The sequence below is a fragment of the Penaeus vannamei genome, chromosome 4 (assembly GCF_042767895.1).
Source record: "Penaeus vannamei isolate JL-2024 chromosome 4, ASM4276789v1, whole genome shotgun sequence".
Lineage (NCBI taxonomy): Eukaryota > Metazoa > Arthropoda > Malacostraca > Decapoda > Penaeidae > Penaeus > Penaeus vannamei.
Genome location: NC_091552.1, coordinates 52,762,391 through 52,786,625, shown reverse-complemented (window position 1 = coordinate 52,786,625; position 24,235 = coordinate 52,762,391). Strand labels below are relative to the sequence as shown.

At 33.7% G+C, this 24,235-nt stretch overlaps 3 protein-coding genes across 4 annotated transcripts in view; 1 reads left to right on the top strand and 2 right to left on the bottom strand.

Annotated features, from left to right (window-relative positions):
* Window positions 1–2,441: 2,441 nt before the first annotated feature.
* On the bottom strand, window positions 2,442–5,802 carry LOC113807128 (3-oxoacyl-[acyl-carrier-protein] synthase, mitochondrial). 2 transcript variants are annotated; one of them, XM_027358326.2, is made up of 3 exons: window positions 5,647–5,802; window positions 4,538–4,679; window positions 2,442–3,918 (listed from the first exon to the last, which is right to left on the bottom strand). In XM_027358326.2, the coding sequence occupies exons 2-3, from the start codon at window positions 4,673–4,675 to the stop codon at window positions 2,779–2,781; spliced, it is 1,278 nt and encodes a 425-aa protein (XP_027214127.2). In that variant the 5' UTR covers window positions 4,676–4,679; window positions 5,647–5,802; the 3' UTR covers window positions 2,442–2,778. The 2 variants fall into 2 exon arrangements, with proteins under 2 accessions (XP_027214127.2, XP_027214128.2); XM_027358327.2 differs by having other exon boundaries at window positions 5,655–5,777.
* A 446-nt stretch (window positions 5,803–6,248) lies between these two features.
* On the top strand, window positions 6,249–9,810 carry Ccdc56 (Coiled-coil domain containing 56). Its single transcript, XM_027358328.2, has 3 exons — window positions 6,249–6,400; window positions 8,605–8,707; window positions 9,128–9,810. The coding sequence occupies exons 2-3, from the start codon at window positions 8,606–8,608 to the stop codon at window positions 9,269–9,271; spliced, it is 246 nt and encodes an 81-aa protein (XP_027214129.1). The 5' UTR covers window positions 6,249–6,400; window position 8,605; the 3' UTR covers window positions 9,272–9,810.
* A 4,691-nt stretch (window positions 9,811–14,501) lies between these two features.
* Window positions 14,502–24,235, bottom strand: part of LOC113807130 (uncharacterized) — a 154,187-nt gene continuing 144,453 nt past the window's right edge. The window contains exons 5-9 of the mRNA XM_070121245.1: window positions 20,055–20,161; window positions 19,095–19,275; window positions 18,297–18,521; window positions 16,234–16,397; window positions 14,502–15,524 (exon numbers count right to left, since the gene is read on the bottom strand). Of these exons, the coding sequence (XP_069977346.1) occupies window positions 15,180–15,524; window positions 16,234–16,397; window positions 18,297–18,521; window positions 19,095–19,275; window positions 20,055–20,161 (1,022 nt within the window). The 3' untranslated portion in view covers window positions 14,502–15,179. The remainder of the gene's footprint in view (window positions 15,525–16,233; window positions 16,398–18,296; window positions 18,522–19,094; window positions 19,276–20,054; window positions 20,162–24,235) is intronic.

Below are 24,235 nucleotides of genomic sequence, written 5' to 3'. Positions count from 1 at the left end.
TCAATCAAGCACAATATACCAGCTATATGTATTTTTTTTTTATATATATATATATATATATATCTTAATATGTTTTAAAATACACTTCATACTCTTAAACATAGGAGGAATTCCATATATTTATTTTTCTTTAATAATATATAGGCAATCTACTATTACACTGAAAAAAACGTATTAATTTCATTCAGTTTATAACAGAGCAGGATGACATTACGACCTTTGACCCAATAAGCAAGATTTAGTGACCTCATGTTAAGTTTGACCTTTTTTCCGCACCTGAAAACTTCATTACAGAGTAAGTTTGGGTTTTTAATATTAATGCAAATTCGTTTTACACAGATACCTTGTTCCTAATACATAATAATCAAAATTTGCGACTCATTAAACGCAGAATTGCCCAAAGTCATTAAATGTGCTAAATCCATTTTATTATTATAATTGATACTTTAATTCCATTTAAACAATTGAATAAAATACCCAATTAGTTCAGAATAGCTATGATAATCCCGTAAGTACATGTTAATAAGCAAGTAGTATTTTTCCTAAACTTCTTACCCAGATCTTTATCTACAATTCATATTTCATAGGAAAGGAAATAAATTATTTGTGTAAATAGTCTGTCTTAAAAAGAATGCCTTTAAAGAAAACAAAATTGTTTATGCTACCATAGAAAATGTAAATTATAGGGGGAGTACTTCTCAATTTCATATTATTTCACCAAAAACAGAAAACTACATTAACGAAAAAAAAAAAAAAAAATCGCCATTTACTCTTAAAACAAAATCTATCTAGATAAACTATGGTATCTTTCAATAATTGTGAGAAGCAAAAAATAATAATTCTAGCAAAGTGATGAGTCAGTCACATATAACTGTCTGTAATAGGTATCAGGTTTAGCAGAATTATCAATATAATTACAGTAGCAGGGCCGGTTTTAAGCCGATTTGACCGATCTGACCAAATTGGACCCTGCACCTGAAGGATCCCCGTGCCAGCAAGGTCCTTTTTTATCATATAAGTAAAACAATAAAACTTTTCATATTGCCTTTCAAAAATTTCTTATACATTCATCTAATGTTTATTCTTTATTTTTGTTTTGTTTTGTTTTTTGTTGGTTTGTATAGTTTTTTATATGAAATATAAACATCCGTAAATATTACTATATAGAATAGGGGTCCCACCAGTTTTCTAATTGGGACCTGCAAATTTCTAATTGGCCCTGACAATAGCCATTGAGAAAACTGAGGGGTTACACATCCATTATAGTAGAGGAATTTCTAAATTTATATTTAAATTTTACCCGTCCCTCTTATTAGTAGTAGTATTGTAATTATCATTATCGTCATCATAATCATTGTCATCGTCAGCGTCATCGTCATCGTCATCGTCATCGTCATCGTCATCGTCAACGTCATCGTCATTATCATTGTCATCATCCTTGCCATTGTCATTGTCATCATCATCATCATCATCAATATTATCATTATCATTATTATCATTATTGCTATCTTTATTATTGATAAAACAATAATAGCATTGATAATAATAATAATAGCAATAGTAACAGAAACTGTGAGGATAATCATAATGATAATAAAAATAACAATAGTAATAATAATTATGATGATAGCAATCATAATGACAATAATGATAATAAAATAATAGTACTTTTGATGAAAATAATCTATATTAATGATAATGATGATAATAGTAATTTTGATGAACAATCACAGAAATTTTAACAATATTGATAATAATATCAATTATGATGATAATCATAATGATAATAACAATAATAATAATAATAGTAATTATAATGATAATAATCATAATAATAAAAATAATGACAATAATAATTATGAGGATAATAATAATAATAATAACAATAATAATGACAACAATAATAACAATAATAATAACAATAACAATAATAATAATAATAATAATAATAATAATAATAATAATAATAATAATAATAATAATAATAATAATAATAATAATAATAATAATAATAATAATAATAATAATAATAATAATAACAATAATAATAATAATAATAATAATAACAATAATTACAATAATAACAATAACATCATCAACTGATAATAATCATAATAATATTAATAATTATTATAATAATAATAATAATAATGATAATAATAGTGATAATAATAATAACAATACTAGTAATCATTATAATTATGATAATAATAGCATCAATAACCATAATGATAATAACAGGAATTATGAAAAAAGTAACAACAATTATGAAAAAATAATAATAACAAAATCAACAATATTAATGATCATCATCATCATCATTTCCATCATCATCTAAACATACCTTGATATGATTTACCATGCATTTTAGAGTTAATTCCTTGTTTCATAATATCGATTTCATGCAGCATAACAGGTATTAGATTAAAAAACATGTCTATACAGGAAAAAGTCCATGTTTATAATTTGACGATAATTTCATATACATCAGTGAATATCATACAGATCAGCCAATTTGATTTGCTAAAGTTTGCTGAACATAATTATCATGACTTTTTCACTCAAAGAAATAATAGTTTCAATGACATACATTTAGATATTAAAAAATCCTTTTACAAATTTACAAAAACTATATATATAAATATATTCAACAGTATACACTACAGGGTTATCTGAACATGAGAACAAATCATAACAAAACACATTTCTTTTTTGGTCAAGAAGCTCTGAAAGTCTATTTTGCCTTGAAGTAATAATTATAAGAAACCCACTAATAACTTAATAACAGGACGCTACACACAGTGTGGCATTTGTTCCCCCAAAACCAAAGGAATTTGTTAGGGCTATTCTTCTGTCTGCCATCTGGAGCCAGGCTTTGGACTCGAGCGGAACGAAGTCCAAGTCTAAGCCCGGTGACGGATCCTCAAGATTTGCCGTGGGAGGAATGTAACCTGCATGGCAAGCTAGAATGGTGAGGATGGCTTCGACAGCTCCTGCCGCACCAAGTAAGTGACCCATTGCTCCCTTTGTCGAGGATATGTGAAGATTTTCTGCATGTTCTTCGAAAAGGGATTTAATGGCAGTGACTTCAATAGCATCTCCGAGGGGTGTTGATGTAGCATGTGCATTTATGTAACGGACATCCTCTATGCTCACTTGTGCTTCCTCAATGGCCATCTTCATGGCTCTCGTGGCACCTTTTCCATCTTCTCTTGGTGCAGTATAGTGGTATGCATCACCTGAGAGTCCATACCCTAAAATTTCCCCATAAATGTTCGCATTTCTCTTTAGAGCATGTTCCAGTTCTTCAAGGACTAAAATGCCTGCCCCTTCCCCCATGACAAACCCCTCACGCTTGACATCAAATGGTCGTGAAGCTCTTTCAGGGTCATCATTAAAATTTGTGGCAAGAGCTCTCAGTCGACAAAATCCAGCAATGCCTAAAGGGGTAATACTCGCCTCTGTGCCACCACATACCATTACATCTGCACTTCCATGCTTTATGAAACGAAATGCATCTCCAATTGCATGAGCTCCTGTGGCACACGCTGTGGACACACTGTGGTTTGGGCCTTGAAATGAATACTTCATGCTAATCTGTCCAGCGGCCATGTTGGTCAATATTCTAGGAACAAAATATGGGCTGACTTTGCTGTATTTTTGCTGAAGAGCTTGACCAGTTGTGAGGACATCATCAAGGTCAACCATACCCATACCCACAGCCACACCTGTTCTCTCTTGTTCCGTGGGACACTCTGGTTTCCAGTCTGCATTTTCTATAGCTTCCTGAGCCGCAACCAAGGCATATGCAATAGCAGGTGTCATTGTTCGTAGGTCACTGGGACTGAAGTGTTTGGAGAGGTCAAGCTGTCCCTCTTCCTTCCCACGAGGTACAGCTGCTGCTACACGACATGGCATCTGCAAGAAAAAAAATTAAGAGTATGTATAATTTCTATATACAAACATTATTAGAACTGCTATCATTTCCTTTGTTTTGATTTATGCCACCTTCAGTGCTTTAGGAACATTCTTAAACTACACAATATGTTTCATGTTTCATAGACTTTATTATTACTTTTTTCTACTATATCAAAATATTTCTTAAATTAGTGCTATTATATCCTCCTAATACATACACGAGATTTATTTTAGTCTACACTCTTTCCATAATCTATATATATCCAGTGTTTTTAATGCTAAAATTTGGAATTAACTAAAATTCAATTATAGATCTTAAATAAACAAATATCAAATGATGGAAAAATATCAACACTTCATGTAAATTTTTGTTCCTCTTTATATCAATTACAGTTGACATTTGATTTTTTAATGTAACATATATACATATATATATATATATATACATACGAAAAGCTTTAAAAAGGGTATACAGTAATATAAAACAACAATCAACATAATGACGATTATACAAAATCATCAAATACTATGTTAATTTTCTACATTTCCTTTAGTGTTAAGCAGGTACATAAACTGACACAACATAAATCAGCTAAAAAAACAAAATTTTTAATCAAACCTGTGAAAACCGAGGATCTGTAAGTGCTGCCGTGCCCACTTTTCCTGCAGTGAGCTGTAACCAAGTAGTGGGTGCACCCACTCCAAGAGGTGTCACCAACCCTAATCCTGTTACAACCACACGCCTTGCACAGTTCATCTTCCTGAAAAAGAATTAACTTATAAACATAAATCCTTGCTTGTAACATATTGATGTATGTTCCCGAAGTCACAGGTGTTTTGATTTCATTTTCTTTACCCAATTTTCTTTTATTCTATTTTCATATTACAAATTTAATTTTAAACTAACATGATTTACACAAAATTAAGGATTGTGACCCACATTACCTCATGTGAACAGCAAAGTTCAGAATTTAATATGCATACAGAATGAGAAAATTTACATTCTTTTTGTCTACTGCAATATACAATTACCTCAGCTCAAATTATTTTGACTTGCATATCTATGGAATATACATCACAAAAGGGGAAATAGAAAAAACATTTAATAGCCATCCTTATATCAATAAGAAGTATTCATAACATGACACTTAATTCCAAATAAAATGGAACTTTATTAAGGAATATATAAATACTTAATGCTAACTATATCCACCTGTATAAATTCTAATATATACATCGAAAAAATAGCACACACAACTGTCAAATAGTGGAAATGATAACGAGAGAAAAGTAACATTCAAAATCAGTTACAACTATCGTTCCTTAACATCATTCTCAATGGATAAAAAATGTATTGTTGGTGTCTTTGGTTATTTATATAGCAAAATACTGGTCCGAGATTAATATATATAATTCTTTTCTGTCAGTCTTATCCATATGTTCAACTCTGACACTATATATATACTGACAACCATGTTAATGGAATTAATTCACCTGCAATCCATCCATTAATAAAATGTATCAAAACTGCAAATGAGTGGCAGGTCAAATAAATCTTACAAATAAAAAAAATCTAATGCAGACAAAATTCGTCCATTTTCATCTTTTCTCGTGCCTTGTCATAAGCCATAATCACCAAAAACCGTGTTTAACATAATCAATCAACAATAAATAGAATCATTTATCCTTTAAATTTCATAATCATGCACAAATAAACAGTAATTATACCTCCTTACGTAAGTACGGTAATGTTGCAAGCTCGTTACTGTCGTCTGTTTGTTTACTTTTTTGGTCGCTTAAACACTGATATGATTCTTGATCTTTAGCGTATATAATTTGGCATTTTCTCGCTATTTTTCATATTATTATGGTGTCATTGAGAAGTTATAGTTGCGAGATTATATATTTTTTTGTTTGATAAAGTTATCGGTGCAGTAGATATACTCTTTGATAATTATCTGCGTGTTGTTATAACTGCTCCTTGCAGTGGTCCCAAGTTTACTCGGTGTTTCTGTGTAATTCTTGTGTTTTATGTAGTTTTTATGTTTACCAATGGTCTTGATAAATCCTTATTTGTACGATTTCTAACCATTTAAACTTTTATTATACCTCAGTTTCCCCACTATACTTTCCAGAAACACCGGTTTACATTACGCCCGTATCCTTTACACCCTCAAAACTCAGAAAATCCATAATTTTCACAAATTATCTACAAAAACAAGTACCCACAGACACAAAAACAAATTTTAATATCATGAAATTTCCCAATAAATACTACATTAAGGTAAAAATAAAAGACACAATACCTATGTCGACGTTTCGCCAGTGTTTTGATTGTGCAACCTCGAGCAGAAGACGTGACTCCAACCCGGTCGAGAAAATCCTTATTTTATTCTCTTTTTGAGCCTTTGGGAGTTATTTATCTCCCTTTTCATCCTTCGTGGCTCAAGTTTCTGTTATTTCGGCTGTGTTCGAGGGTCAAGTGAGTTGTTTTATTGGTGTTATGAAGGTTTTGAGGTGTTGTGATGTGACGGTGGAAGTGCATTGATATATAATCTTTATTTTTTGGTATTTTTATCGGTGTTATTGATATTTTTTGTTGTTTTTATGCTTTCTGTTGTTTGTTTTTAAGGGGTTGTGATTTATGTGTGATTATGACCTTTGTTAAGGGAAATTTTAGTTATAGTTCAAGAATGGTTGTGTAATGGGTTTGCTGTAATCGTTATTAATGACTGTTGTAGATTTGATAAGTGTAGAGTTGATTTTAAGTCTTACGAAAAGTGCTTTGCCGCTGATACCAACTGTTCTGGTATTTAAAGTGGCCATTTACAGCTGAAAACCGCAGCGGTGATGTTGGTAATAAGAAAAGCATGTTTTTACGTAATTACTGTTGTGTTTGCTGCTTATTAGCTCTTCGACAGAGGCCAATTATTTACCAAGCTATTTTTTTCTGGGTGGATAGAGCTTTTAGGTATTTGAGGCCGTTTATTATAGAAAATGGAACAGATCCAAGTTCTTGTCTCGCCATGCCTCTATACCTCTAGGGTGAGGGTTTGTTGGCCTCTGCTGGAGCACTGACAGGCACAGAGGTTGATCCCCAGCTCTTATAAAAGGGTATTGCTTTAGGCATCAAGTATGAGTCTTTATATGCATGACGTTTGTGTCAGTTTTTGTTATTTTTTTCCATGCAGGTACAAAAAAAAGGTATTGTACCAAATCAACCAGACATAGGAATCAGATGCAGCTTTTGGTAAAATTTAAAAATCAGTGATGGAATGATAGATATGAAATTAGTTACATTTTCACAAGTGTAATTCATGACACCAGACAGACCTTTTCACAGGCCTACCATTATTTCTATCATTACAATATTTCTCGTAGCAGTAACCATGTTGCTTGTACTTATAAAACAACTCTATATATGTCAGTGAATTGTTTGATTTTTTAAAAACTATATCTGGTTTTATTTCTATACATGTAATGGCCAGTTTCCTTTCATACTCTTGTGGTCGTAGCCCACATTGTAAGTGATGGATGGGAAGTAAACTTTATATTTATTGTACTGTAATTGTAAATTTGTTAACTACAGTATCTTGGTCATAATGTATGCTAGTTGATTAATACAGTATACTTTTTGTTTTCAAGTTTCTGTTGTGTTTTTAAAATGTCCACAAGGTAATTGACGTATATCCAAAGGATGGAATGAAGCATTTATTCAAAGCTTAAATATGTTTCTGTGAGATGAAATATAATCTAATACGAAAAGTTGAATATCTTTCAATAGTGTCTGATAAAGTTGATTATTGCACTGAAGCTATCACACGGAATTAGTCGTGTATGTGTGTGTGTGTGCATGTGTGTGTCAGTGCGTGTGCGTGTGCATGTGTGTGTGTGTGTGTGTGTGTGTGTGTGTGTGTGTGTGTGTGTGTGTGTGTGTGTGTGTGTGTGTGTGTGTGTGTGTGTGTGTGTGTGTGTGTGTGTGTGTGTGTGTGTGTGAGAAACACAGTTATAGAAGAACTGGAATCATAGATATATATACTATTATAGCCAAAAACTGCTAGAAGAGAAAGAGGGGGAGTGAGAAAGGGTAGTGACAGAATACTGTAGCGGTAACCAGTCAAAATGGACATTCAAATCGGGTTGTCTTGCTTTTTGGGAATTCTGTTTGCACATAGGTGGTTCCGCAAGTGCTCAGTCAGTTACCCCAGAGTCAGTTTGTATGTCTAAGTCGCCTCATCAGATTTCCCCTTCCTTCAGTTTTCAGGACAAATGTATTTTTTCTAATTTCCAGCAATTTTTATACTGTTTTTCTTGTTTTTTTATTTTATGATTACTACAATGTCATGAAAATGCTAGTAGCAGGAAAAAGAGAGAAAATAATAGGCTTTCTGAAAATTAGGAAAAAGAGGAAACAAGAATGATAGATAGGACTAGTCATTGACTTGTGGAGCCATATATACATACATTTTAATGTAATTAATAACCTAAAATCACGGAGGACATGGTATGTACTCACGTGCCATCTTGGGCAGCAATGGCTAAAGCACTGTCTTTAGTTTTTTTCACATTGAACGTTCATCTCTGCTTTGAGAATTGTTTATGTGAATTAGGATGTACTATCATTAGTTATGATTGTGATAGAATGATGGAGGATATATATATTTGATTAAATACTCTTATTTGCAGGATGGCAGGAGAAGGTAGACAGATGCCCAAGTTGGACCTGCAGAAGGACATACCAAAGCTCAGCCAAGCACAGCTCGATTACATGAAGATCGTTGAGAATCAGGTACGTAGGTGAAATGGTCGTATAGCAATCTTCCTTGGTTCTTTATGAAAATAGAATTGATATTACAGGAAGTCCCCACAAACTGAAAGGGTTACATTTCTTAGACCTTTAGGTTTGTGAATTTTTATGATTTATGGTCCATAAGTTTAATCTTTGTATGAACTCCTTAAAAAAAAAAAACACTTTTCTCTTGATAAGTTTTATTCATTTTGTCAGTATAGAAAAAAATGATAAATAAGGTACAATATAGGATTTCTCAGTTTTGGTCTTAGGTATAGTGGCATTTATTCATATACATATTTTTAGTACCATTGAAAAAGTAATAAAAACGGTCTGAATACAAATCTTTGGGCTCTTCCACTGTGAAGTTATTCATTCTCACTCTATGTGTGTACGTTAATGCTTGTTCAAACATTGCAGAATATGCTGAGAGTCCAAAAGCTGGCACTGCAAAGACGGAACAACATTGCCGTGGGCTGTCTCCTTGGCGCGGGTGTTCTAGGAATTTATGCGTACTCCATCTACTCTGTCAAGCAAGAGAAATTCCTGGACGAGTTGGAGTGACACTTAACCACTTGCGAAACTAGAGCCATGGGATTGTACTTTCCATTTCAGAGCACCTAGCGAGGCAGTGGTTGGTCATTCTATGTGGTCACTTGACTGTCTTTCTTTGGGGAAGATGGAAAGGGAGTCGTGATTTTGTTTTCTGTCGGCTATTACAGAGAGCAATGGAGTTTGTTCATTTTCCTGCATTTTGCAAGGAGAAATGTGGGTATTATATTTTGGTCTTATGTTTTCTCAAAAGTTAAAGGTCAACTTGAGTATTTGAATATAGTATACAGTGTACTCTTGTGCCTCTTTCAATTCTGAATTATCATTAAGAGAAATGTATTAAATTAATGCTATCAGGGATTCACAATTATATTACAGGTACTTGCTAATGGACTCTGTAACTGCTGACAGCATTATGTAATAGTATAGGTATTTTCAGAAACTATATTTGTGTATTACAGCTGCATATGTGAATTATATTAATTTGTAGATGGTGGGCAACCATATCGTTAAATTATGAATATGTGATTGTAAATAAACGTTTTTCTTAAGGAGATTTATTATTTGAAACAGAAATACAAGATATACCATTTATACTATTTTGATGCCATCATCAGATGATTTACTTAGTTAGACATGATTCACTCTACTGGTATTAAGGAACCCATTTACAAAGACAACATAGACAACTTCACACTCTTGTTAATCAAAGAAAAGAATGGGGAAAGAATCTGTAAAGGTTGAAGCTCTTCTAATCCTTTTGGGGGAAAAGAACATGTTCTTGGTGCTTAAATGTGAGTTTTACTTTTTTTATAATAGATATTTGCACTGCTTGTATTTTGTATAAGAATTGATATATATGAAAACTCATGATTTACCCAAATTTGATAAGCCTGGAAAACTTTACATACACTTCCGAGCATGTAATAGTGAAATCTCTGTGATGATAATTGGAAGCTTGCTATGAGTGAGATTCTGAACAAGAAACTTATATTTTATTTTGTTTTCGATAAATACATGAATAAGAACAGCCCAAATTTGAACTTGGTATAGTGGAACTTCGGGCACCAATTGTGACCTCTCACGGGTGGCTCATTTTTCAGAGAACTACATGTATATGGGCATTATCCTCTGTGGTTTTGTTTTATTGATTTTGTTAATACACATTTGGCTGAAAATGTTAAGTCACCAAGGAGTTACTTGGTACACCTACCTGACTTCATTTATTTACTCTATTCCTTGAGTTTTTGTGATGAAAAGTACTTTTTGCTTTCAATGTTAGCATTGTCAGTAATGCTATCATTATGATTAGAAAAAAAAAACAATAATAACTTGCCTTTCCAAAAAATTCAAGGAATAGGGTAAGCAGTTGAGGTATGGTAGGTCAGGTTATGGATTCTTTCCTGAATGCGCACTTGTGAACTGATTTGTGTGCATAGAATTGATGAGATAAAAGAGCAGTGAACAGGGTATATACTCAGGGCCAAAGGGTTAATATTCTGAGTGCGCAAGGTAGCACAGAATTTATCATACGAAGCTTTACTGTTTGGGGAGAATTTTTCATTTCCTGGGTTGGACACGTCTTACTAGAAGTATGTATGGGTACTCCGGTATTATGTGGCATCCCATTGGAATCATGTGTCCCATTTCCCACACCAACCATCCACAATGAATGCTCAAGGACTGATTCAGCATCCGTTGACCACAATCTGAGTGGGAATTTCAGACTCCTATGTGACTTTGGCCTCTTGTGGTTGCTCGTGGTCTGTAACCGCAACTCGAGTCAACATTTTTGTTCTTTCTTTTTCAGTAGTAACTGTTTCTGTAAGCCAAACCATTTTTCCCTAAGATTCAGATTTGTTAAGAGTGTTACACTATCATCTAGTCCATTTGGAAGAGGTTAAAGAGTATATATCCATTTTTATCGGACGATTTTGTCCGATATATATTCAAATCACATGACCATATACTCTATTGGAACATGAAAATACTACAAGGCATAGGTTGAAAAGGATTATAGGTACACTTTGTGAGAAATATAATGTGCTTCTCTTGTTGTATTGTTAGATTTGGAAATACAGCCGTCATTTATTATTTTGGCACAAGTTGCATTAATTTTGCAAAAAATTGTGATTTTATGCTAGTTTTTCCATATCAGAAATGTACTATCTACAGTTATGGCACACAAATACTTCATCCTTTTTTTCCCTGAATGTGTAACAGTGAATATAAGCTTTTAAGAGACATATTTTCAGCAAAAGAAACTAAACCCCATATTCTCAATGTATCTTGTTTTCTCTCTCTTTATCTATCTATCTATCTATCTTTTTCTTTCATTCTTATAGTGTTTTTTCCCCTTTAAGACCTAGGTTGTCCAGGGATATCACCAAAGTGTATGAAGAATCCCCTTATTTATTTTCCACAACCTATGAAAGACAGTGATCTTTCTATAGCCCTCCAGATCATAGAGTTGACTGTAGACATGGTTTCTCGTCATCAAAAAGTGGGGATAATTTTTTTTTTTTTTATAGATATAACAATATCTTATTCTAGTGAGAGTAAATAGGCATTGCTTTATAACTTCAGGCTGACTCAGAATCGTAGAAAAATGTAAATCACCCCTTAAAGTAGATGAAGTACTGTGCCTTAAGGGATGTAAACCATTGAAAGATTGTATTCCCATTATGCCTGTAACATTTTACCTGTATGTATATATTATTGCATTAACATACACTAAAAAAAACTAACTGAACATTTCATTTATGTGTTAGCAGGGTCAGATAATGTGAATATATTAATAGTTCAAATTACTGGTGATGCTTTAGGACTTCGATATCCCCACACTTTTTGAAGGAAGAGAATGTACTTGAGAACAGAAAAGAACTTGAAGTGAATGAACAAAAATTATTTTCATTTATGTGCTGTATGAAAACAATATTTTTGTCTTCTGCAAATAGCAATAATTTTTTCTTTATCATAAAAGAGACATCATCAGTAAGTGAAGGTTGATCCAAAAATTCACTTTCTCCGGTGATAAATGCACCTCCAGGACACTTTTTCACAGCATAAAGAACAAGCACTATGGTCACAATTTAAGAGTTTATACCATCACTTATCACAGAAAAGCATACTAGTAAGTACACTATGAATATTGCTGTATAATAAAGAATATTGTCCATGCTTTGGCAAGTTGTTAAAGAGGATCCTTATGTAAAATTGTTGTATTGTCCATTCCTGATAAAGGTAATAGATAGGAGGACTAAAGATATTAAGAAGGCCACATAAGATTTTTTAGGCTTGAACTCTCTATTCAATAAAGTGTAAATAAGTTTGTGTTACAAGACTTTTTAAATAAATGAATGTATGCATGTTCTAGATATCTCATTTGACATTCTTGTTTTTATATGGACAAAGCATTGAATGATGTAAACTTGTAATTCTGCACATAGTTTGCTATACTATTAAAATACATCTAATGTCATAATACATCCCTCTGGCAATGGGGTTACATTATTTCCAGCAAAAGACACAGGTATTATACACTTAATGCAATGAGAGATTCACTTATTATTGGTTGTAATCAGAAGGAAGGACCAGAGAACAGGAGAAAATTCTTATTATTAATATTGCAAACTTAACTCTCTTAGAACAGGCCTGAGTATCAAGGGAAGGAGAGGTTTGCTTCTCGTGATATCGAACAGGATAAGTACTAATCACTGTGAAAGGAAACGAAGAACAAAGGGTATCCCTCATAATCCATCAACAGTTAATAACTGTGTCATAGGTTTATTTGCCTGAAGAATGTCTTGAAAGAATCTGACTTCAATTTGTATAGACTTACGTATAATGATAACTTACTTTTACAACACAAAAAAGATATGCAACAGATAAAAACTGTATGCTCTCACTTACAATGAGAATCAGTGCCTCGTGCTAATGGAAAAGGTGGGTCATGTGGGAGATTTCTTGTGATTATGCATATTATAGTCCTTTCAAAAAGTCCTAATCCACTCCTAGTTGAGAGTAAAAATGTAATGATCACAAACACAGTAGCGCATTTGCACAAAAGCGAAGTGTAACATGGCTGCAGCATAAGAGAAGTTATAAATTGTTTCAGACCTGTTTCTTCAACAGACAATGAAACTGTAATGGACCTATTTTCAGTTTTATCGTCCTATGAGCATACTAGTCTGATTGGAAATGTCACACATCATTCTTCATTTTTTCATTGAGGTTGTGTTTCATATCATGTCGATTTAAACTTTACATTTTGTGATTAAATCCAGTTACATGTTTGTGGTTCTTTGTGCAGGTAATGCTTATATTTTTCAGTTTTATTTATTTATTTTTATTTTATTATTATTATCTTTTCAAGAGTTCTGTTGATGGTCTTTGATTAATGCAACACTACCCATTTATTTAAGAAGACAAATAATGGGGGCATGCTAATCCAAGATCAATATATTATATAGACCTTGTGGTAATACTGAATGACAGAGAGGATCCAGCAACTTGGGCACCCACTGTAGATGTGACATGAAAAGTGACTGTCACTGGCTCTTCTGGTCATGTCTATGCACAGGTTCAATTTCTTTTTACCTTTCAGTGATTGTTGCAAGCACTCATTGAAATATTTTGTGCTTTGAATATTCCTTCATCAACACGTTTTCAGTAAAGTATATGTTGAAAGTTCATCTGGTTTATGTGGTACATCACTTCAGTGAAGTGTAAATAACTTTGAGCTAGAAGACTTCTCAAATAAATGAATACGTGCATGTTGTGGATATGTCATTTGACTTTCTTGCAAGTTTTTTTTTTTAATGTGGAAAAAGCATTGAAAGATATGAACTTGCAATTCTGCACATGGTTTGTTATACTATTAAAATAGGTCTAATGTACTGAAAGAGAAAGGGAAAGGGAGACGGATATATAGACGGTATTGAATGGAAAAAACATTCTACCATATTGATACTGTGGTAGAAAACCCCACAATGCACAAATTATTTTTATTGAAATATATAAGACAACAGTTTTGGAATCCTTCTGGAATCCATCTTTTGAAGATGGATTCCAGGAGGATTCAGAAACTGTTGTCTCATATGTCAATAAATCTAGTTTGTGCATTGTGGGTCTTTCTACCATAGCTAATCTTGTGTCCATCTAAATGCCTCCATTTGATTTTTTTCAGACTTTTAGAAATAGAATTTGTTAAAATATACAAAGGGCAAAATAAAACATCTCATACACATGGTATTATTTACTTGTAAGAATATAAGTCAATAACACACTCAAAATCATCACTAAACTGATGTAGATATTGTAAACCTTGACAAAACACTCACAAGATTATAAAAAATGATGCACATATAGAATATACAAAATACAAAAAACAGAGTGAAAGCCTTGCATATCTGTGAATAACTGATATATCACATTTGAACATTAGAATTCTTTCATATTCAGAGCATTTTAAATAGACTTGGGTTTAATTTTATGACCAATGCTCGGGACAACTGACAAACATTCTCACACATTACAAAGTGAACAGAATTTTTTAAAAAAAGGTTGTACTTTCACACTCAGAAAAAACTACTATTATGCTCTCAGACACGCCAAAAAATACACACAAAATATGGAATAGGCATTTACTAAAAGTTGAGGTCTTACGAAGAAAAAAAAATACATATATACCCACAGATTAAAAAAAAGTCCTTATCCCACCCCCCCTATTTTTTGAAAAGGGGGGGGGAGGGGGGGCTATCCACACCCACACTTTAGTCTCGTCTTTGATTTTAAATCCATTTCATTTCCTTTCCTTGTTTAGGACTCAACATTTTAATTTATACAAATAACATAGTATCAGTACCAGAAATATATATATATATATATATGTCTATTCCCTGAAGGAGAATGAATGCCATCAACTTTCGCTCACTGGCACGGGCTCGGCCTGCCCGTCGTTGACCCTTCGTGATATGCTAATTTCAGTCCTGGTCTCGAAGCGGATCTTGGGGGTCGTCGGCGTGGGTCTCGGGGTCGTGGTGGTGGTGGTGGGGGTCGTGGTGGTCGTGGTGGTGGTCGTGGTGGTGGGGGTCGTGGGCCTGTTGGGGCGGGGGGTGGAGGGACGACGGGAGGAGGTGGGGGCGGGTGTGAAGCGGGTACGGAAGGGTCGTGGGGTCGTCGGGGGGGAGGGGGGGCTGGAGGCCAGGTCGCTCGTGAAGCCGAAGAGGTCGTCGATGGGGTCGTCGGGGCTGGGGGACCTCTCCTGTGGGGGGGAGGGGGGAGAGGGGAGAGTTAGAAGTGTGTGGATTGCTATTACTATAATCATGATAATAATGATTATTAAAGTTATGATGACAATAATGGTGATGTTTGTGGTGGTAAACAATAATAATGACTGATGATAATAACTATGGTGATAATGATAATGATAAAAATAATAATGATAACAATAATAATAATAATAATAATAATAACAATAATAATAATAATAATAATAATAATAATAATAATAATAATAATAATAATAATAATAATAATGGTGATGCTGAAGGTAAACAATAATAATGATATTAATAATAATAGCAGTGATACTAATAGCTATGAGAATAATAATAATAATGATAATAATAATAATTATTATTATAATTATAATTATAATAATATTAATAATAATAATAATAATAATAACAATAATAATAATAATAAAGTAACAATAAAAGTAACAATAATGATATAACACAGAAGCAGAAAAAGGATTAATATTGATATTTTGATATTACCATCATAATCGTTATCATTGAATTTTCCATTTCTTTCTAACCTTTTGTTTAAACTGATAATACAAGAACAACCAGAAAAAAATACAAGTACAATAACATAAACAATGAAAGAACAACCAAAAAATAAATAAATAAAAAAGAACAGACAAACAAAAAATCACATTAACAACAACAACAACAACCACAACTCACCTCAGTCGGTTCCTCCAAGATCAGATCCGGGAACTTGTTGATCGATCTCACAACATCCTGGTCGGTGATTCCCACAACCCCGTCGATAAGGTACACGATGCCAAGGTTGTAGATGAAGACTTGAGACTCTATGACCGTTGCGTTGTCGACTTGTATTGTCCCGTCTGCGAGAGAGAGAGATTTTGGGGGTTATTGGTTGTGGTTGTGAGTTCTGAGTTGTGAAGAGAGATGTATTTATGGTCTATTGGTTGTGGCTGTGGGTTATGATCTGTTGGTTGTGGTTGTGGGTTGTGTAGGGAGATGTATTTATGATCTATTGGTGTGGTTGTGGTTGTGGGTTGTGTATGGAGATGTATTTATGACCTATTGGTTGTGGTTGTGGGTTGTGTATGGAGATGTATTTATGACCTATTGGTTGTGGTTGTGATTGTGGGTTATGTATGAAGATGTATTTATGATCTATTGGTTGTGGTTGTGAGGTGCACATATCTAGTTATGATGTGTATGTACGTAACTGTGTATGTTTTCTCTTTCTTTTAATGTGTATATAAATTTATCTAAAATTCTTTGTTTCCCAATAACATGCAAAGTTAATTTATAAAACACGAAACAAAACCTATTATTAAAACAAAAGCAAATTCCCATTCGATTCCCATTCTCAATTTTCCAACAAAACTATTAATTAATATAAACAAGGGTAAATTCCCATTCCCAATTTCCCAACTCGAAACAAAACCTATTATTAAACAAAAGAAAATTCCCATCCAGATTCCCATTCCCAATTTTCCAACAAAACCTATTACCAAGAACAAAAACCAAATTCCCATTCCCGATTCCCATTCCCAATTTTCCAACAAAACCTATTAACAAGAACAAAAACCAAATTCCCACTCGGATTCCCATTCCCAATTTTCCAACAAAACCTATTAACAAGAACAAAAACCAAATTCCCATTCCCGATTCCCATTCCCAATTTTCCAACAAAACCTATTAACAAGAACAAAAACCAAATTCCCATTCCCGATTCCCATTCCCAATTTTCCAACAAAACCTATTAACAAGAACAAAAACCAAATTCCCACTCGATTCCCATTCCCAATTTTCCAAAAAAAAAACTATTAACAAGAACAAAAACCAAATTCCCACTCGATTCCCATTCCCAATTTTCCAAAAAAAACTATTAACAAGAACAAAAACCAAATTCCCACTCGGATTCCCATTCCCACTTTCCCAACACGAAACAAAACCTATAAATATATAAAAAAAAATCCCAATTTCCCATCCAGATTCCCATTCCCAATTTTCCAACCAACACTATTAACAAGAACAAAAACCAAATTCCCACTCGGATTCCCATTCCCACTTTCCCAACACGAAACAAAACCTATAAATATATAAAAAAAATCCCAATTTCCCATCCAGATTCCCATTCCCAATTTTCCAACAAAACCTATTAACAAGAACAAAAACCAAATTCCCACTCGGATTCCCATTCCCACTTTCCCAACACGAAACAAAACCTATAAATATATAAAAAAAATCCCAATTTCCCATCCAGATTCCCATTCCCAATTTTCCAACAAAACCTATTAACAAGAACAAAAACCAAATTCCCACTCGGATTCCCATTCCCACTTTCCCAACACGAAACAAAACCTATAAATATATAAAAAAATCCCAATTTCCCATCCAGATTCCCATTCCCAATTTTCCAACCAACACTATTACCAAGAACAAAAACCAAATTCCTACTCGGATTCCCATTCCCCATTCCCATTCCCAATTTTCCAACAAAAATTATTAATATGAACAAAACCAAATTTCCATCCAGATTCCTATTCCCAATTTTCCAACAAAACCAAATTCCCATCCAGATTCCCATCCCCGATTTCCATTCCCAATTTTCCAACAAAACCTATTACCAAGAACAAAAACCAAATTCCCATTCCATATTCCCATTCCCAATTTTCCAACAAAACCTATTAACAAGAACAAAAACCAAATTCCCACTCGGATTCCCATTCCCACTTTCCCAACACGACCCAAAACCTTTCATTAATTACCAGGATTCCTCGAGACGGTGAAAGTGTTGTTCGCCAAGTTGGAGAGTGTGAGGCCATCCTGGAGGTCGTCCTCGTACAGTCGTCCTTGAACCAGGTGGTTGAGGATGAGGTTGTCCCTGAGGACGACGTCGAGCTGGAAGGGGTCTGGGGCATCGGCGTAGAGCATGCCCGCGAGGGCGTTGTTGCTGGGCACGAAGGCCGTGTACTTGAGGGGGTCCAGGTTGTCTGAGGAGAGAGGAGATGTGAGTTAAAGAAATGGAAAGAAAGAAAGAGAGAAATATATATATATATATATATATATATATATATATATATATATATATATATATATATATATATATATATATATATATATATATATATATAGATAGATAGATAGATAGATAGATATAGATATAGATATATAGATAATAACAACAATAATGATAATAATAATAATAATAATAATAATAATAATAATAATAATAATAATAATAATAATAATAATAATAATAATAATAATATCAATGATAATAATAATAACATTACTATTAATACTAAAAAAAATAATAACATTACTATTAATACTAAGAAAAAATTAATAACATTACTACTAATAATAATAATGATAATAATAACAACAATATTACTACTACTAATAATAACAATAATAATAACAACAACACTAACAACAACCGTAAAAAAACACGACCACAGCAATAAAAACAATACTACTACTAATAATAATAACAATAATAACAACACTAACAACAACAACCATAACAAAAAAAGCACGACCACAACTCCAAGATGCCTCACCGTCGCTGCCGGGCAGAAGATAAGCCAAGTTAGTGTAGTTGAGATACTCGGCGAAGAAGGTCGTCCTCGGGTCCTGCTCGACTCTCTCGAGGAGGTGGGAGAGGAACTGCGAGGTGGGCCAAGGGCTTCCGAGGAGGGGGGCGGTCTCGAGGTCCCCGTGCTGGGCGAGGAGTTCCTCTACCTGGAGGTGCGCAGAAGGTGGGGTTATAACGGGGTTTATGCGGGGTAAAGAAGGGTTGTTTGTTTGTTTGTTTATGTGTTTGTTTGTGTATTGATTGAATTATTTATATATGCATTTATTTATTTATTTATTTGTTTGGGGGGTTAAGGAGTGAGTTTATGTGGGAATTTTTTTTTTTTTTTGGGGGGGGTTTCCAGTTTGTTTGTTTTTTATTCGTTTTTCTGTCACCCTTTCTTCTCTTTTTTTCTTTCGTTTTCTTCTCTCTTTTCGTCGACCTTCGTTCTGTCTTTGATTCTTCCTCTTCCTTCGTCTCAAAAAATCTCATCTTTATTACTGTATTTCCTTTTATTTTCTCTTTTCTCTCATTTTTGGGGGGAATATTGAGAAGTGATTGTGTGTGTGTGTGTGTGTGTGTGTGTGTGTGTGTGTGTGTGTGTGTGTGTGTGTGTGTGTGTGTGTGTGTGTGTGTGTGTGTGTGTGTGTGTGTGTGTGTGTGTGTGTGTGTGTGTGTGTGTGTGTGTGTGTGTGTGTGTTCTGAAAAATATATATCCTAAGTGCTATTATAAATGATTTGAAAAGATTTGATTTTCCTCTATCCAAGAAAAAAACAAAACAACATTAAACCAACATTAAGAAAGAAAGAAAAAAAGAAATCGACAGAAAGTGACTATAAAAACCTGAAAAATAACAAAGATTTCCCTATCCTTTTCATCTATCCGTTCATCAATTTATCAATCTACTTCCAATTCTTTTTTTTTTCTTTCTTTCTTTTTACTCACCCTCTCATAGTCGACGAAGAGGAGTTCCTGGATGCTGTATGAACGACCTCGTGGAAACACAGACTCACTCTCCAGTACGACTTCCACTCCGTTGGCAAGGAGCTTATCTGTGGAAAAGAAAAAAATACTTGAGTTAGCGCTAGATTGAATGAAAGAAAACGTACGTTGCCCGTTTTCTTTATTACTATTATTATTACTTTAGTTTATGTAATTATTTTTTATCTCTTTTCTTATTCTATAGACATAATGATGCTATGTATTGGTTTATGTCACATTGGCTAAAATCCTATCTCTGGAAATAAATAATACTTTAGTTTGTGCTCAATCGCGTGAAAGAAAACGTATCGTGGTTATGAATTTTCTTTCTTATAATCTTTCGTGTTTATCTTTTTATTTGACTGTTTATTGTTCACTTTTCTTCTTCCTATTCTGTAACTATCGTTCTACAGTTAAGGAATGGTTTATTGTACGAATAAAGATTGTAATATACCGTAGATCTGGGTTTTATGTATATAAAAAACACACTCAAAAGAGGAAATGATTACACAAATATGAATATGTTTTCTAATATTATTTCAAATCAAGACAGTTATCTCCGTGAAAAAATATATATCACATAATTCATTTATGGTTCACCTTTCCCACTCAATGTCTTTTCTTTTTTTTTTAATTCTTTCTTTTTCCTTCAGTTAAATGCCATAACATATCACATTGGTTAACCTTAAGGAAAACAGTGACAAGGTTAACTAATATATAGAAAAAAAAATACGGAAGAGAAATCAGTGTATTAAAAAGAAAGAAAAAAAAAGACATAAATCACTGTATTTGAAAAAAAATATATTGACATATAAAGCAAAAAAGAGATGATATAAAACAAACGTCTTATTTCGTCAGAATTATTGGAATAGGTAAAAAAAAGAAAAAAAACGAGAACTTCATAAAGCTATTGAAATTAAAACAAAAAATAAATAGAAATTAAAACAAATGCAATGAAATAAACGTATTATCTCATCAAACCTAATAACACATTTAAATAAAAAAAGAAAAAAAAAATAAACGTATACATTTCATATAATTCCTGAACGAGATGACTGTAAAGAAAAAAAAAGTATAGGAACCGACAGAGAAGAGAAAAACCATAGAAGAGAAATCTATATTCTTCCTAAAAATCTAATTATACACATAAAATCCAAAACAAAATAAAGATTTAAAAAAATGAATATCGCCTCAACGAACACACACAAAAATAAAAGAAAATAAATACATTAGTTCACCAAATGATTTTAAAACGACATAGAAAACGATAGACAGGCATTATGGTGGAGGAAGGGAGGAAGTGAGAAAGGCGAGAAGGAGGGAGGAGGGAGAAGTGAGAAGGAGGGAGGGAGAGGTGAGAGGGATAGAGGAGGGAAGGGGAGGTGAAAAGGAGGGAGGAAGGGAGGTGAGGAGGGAAAGGGGAAGAGGAGAGAGGAGAGGAAGGAGACGTGAAAAGGATGGAGAGAGGAGTGAAGGAGAGGGAAAGGGGGAAGAGAGGGAGAGATGAGAAAAAATAGAAAAAGGAAGGATTGAACTGGATTCTCCAACCACACACACACAAAAAAAGTCTTTAAGCTTTAACTAAGTATATAGGCCTATCTTTACACACGTTCATACAGGTAAAAACAAAATGAAAACTTATAGGATAAAGTTAAGAGTTTAATGGGGTTTAGTTTGCGTTAAAGAGTTAATTTTGATAATTATGGTGGTTGTGGTTATGAAAATGACGTAAAAAAATATAATGAGTTATAAAGCGATACTAATAGTGACCAAAAATGTTATGGCAACTTTACAACAATATTAATATTATCAAGAACAAAAAACACTTGTAGTAATGATAACAAAACAACAACAGAGCAACAATGGTAATGGTAACAAAACAACAATAATAACGATAACGAAACAACAAAAGCAACAAAACAACAATAGTAACGATAACAAAACAACAATAAAACAACAATGGTAATGGTAACAAAACAACAAAAACAACACTAATAACGATAACAAAACAACAACAAAAGCAACAAAACAACAATAACAACGATAACAAAACAACAACAAAAACAACAAAACAACAATAATAACGATAACAAAACAACAACAAAAGCAACAAAACAACAATAACAACAACAAAACAACAACAAAAACAACAACAACAACAAAACAAAACCCTGATAATTCCGACAGCCAAAATATCAATAGATCTATTAACACTCGACTGAAAGAAAACGGGTTGCTTAAATTATTCAGTGTTCCCAGCCTTATCTGTCTGTGTCTGCGCTGTTCCAAGAATGATCCAAATTTGTTGACATTTTATCGCACAAGTGTCCCGCAAGGTTGCTGTGCCAGTGTGCAAAGTTGCCATGCAAAGGTTGCGAAATAGATTGGTATGTTTGCGTTGAATGAGTGTTGTGGTACTGTGTCTGTTTCTCTGTTTTTTTTTTTCTGTTTCTTTCTGTTTCTGTCTGTCTCTGTTTCACTGTCTCTCTGTTTCGCTGTTTCGCTGTCTCTCTGTTTCTCTGTCTCTCTCTTACTCTCACTCTCTATCTATCTATCTATGTATCTATCTCTCACTTTCACTCTGACTCTCTTTCTCTCTCTCTCTCACATTCACTCTCACTCCCCCCCCCCCCCCCCCCCCCTCTCTCCTCTTCTCTCTCTCTCTCTCTCTCTCTCTCTGTCTCTCCCACTCTCTCTCTCTCGCTCTCTCTCTCTCTCTCTCTCTCTCTCTCTCTCTCCCTCTCTCTCCCTCTCTCTCCCTCTCTCTCCCTCTCTCTCCCTCTCTCTCCCTCTCTCTCCCTCCCTCTCTCCCTCCCTCTCTCCCTCTCCCTCTCCCTTTCCCTCTCTCTCTCTCTCTCTTTCTCTCTCTCTCTTATCCTAAATGTCTCTGTATGGGCAATGTGAGAGCTTTCAACAGCTGATTTCATATGTCTATTGCAACGCGTGTTTACAGAGAGCAACCTTGGAATCTGAATATTTCGTTGGCCTTCCTATTACTTTCGCTAAATTTATGTGTCAAATGAGAAGACATGTGTGCTTATAAACTGGCATGGGATGTATGTATAGATATATACATACATAGGCGCGTACACATACATATACACACAGGCATACAGATACACGTACACACACACAGCACACATAATTATATCCCTAATACACTGAAACACACACAAACAACAAAACAAATGCACACACCATCAAATCCACACACACACAAACACAAACACACACACACAAACACACACGCATACAAACCATACAAATACAAACACACACACACACACAATACACGCACAAACAACCAAACAAATACACACACCAATAAATCCTCACACACACAAACACACACACACAAACACACACAAGCACAAACACACAAACACAAACACACAAACACACACACAAACAACCAAACAAACAAACACACACACCACCCTCAAAAAAAAAAAAAAAACGTACCCATACCCAACCCACTTCAAAAACAATGATTCACATGACATTTTCCGGGTCAGAAAGGGAGGGGAGTGTTTGACCACCATTTTTTTCTTCTTCTTCTGAACAAAGTCGCTGAAACATTGTTCATATCGGCAGCAAATGTCAGGGTGAACTCAAGGCTTTGAACTCGTGTACTGGGGCTGGAGTTGGCTTCCGCAATTGATGGTCTGTCTACTGTCTGTGGCAATTGTGGGTTGATAGTAATAGGCAAGGAATTAGAGGTAGAATTATAATGGAATTGCAATGGTGGTTTGAAAGTAATAACCATTAGAATTATAAAGGAATTAACGTTGAAATGGCAATGGTGGTTTGAAAGTAATAACTATGGAAAAAATGTTGAAATGGCAATGATGGTTGAACGTAATAAGCATGGAATAAAAGTTGTAATTATAATGGAATTAAAGTTGAAATGGCAATGGTGGTTTGAAAGTAATATCCATTGAATTAAAGTTGAAATTATATTGGAATTAAAGGTGAAATTGCAATGGTGGTTTTAAGGTAAGAATTGGGTTGGAATTAAAGTTGAATTTAATTGAAGTTGAATTAAATCTAATTAAAGTTAAATTAAATCAAATCAAATTTACGAATCAAATCAAATTAAAGTTGATTTAAAGTTGAATTAAATTAAATCAAATTAAAGTTGAATT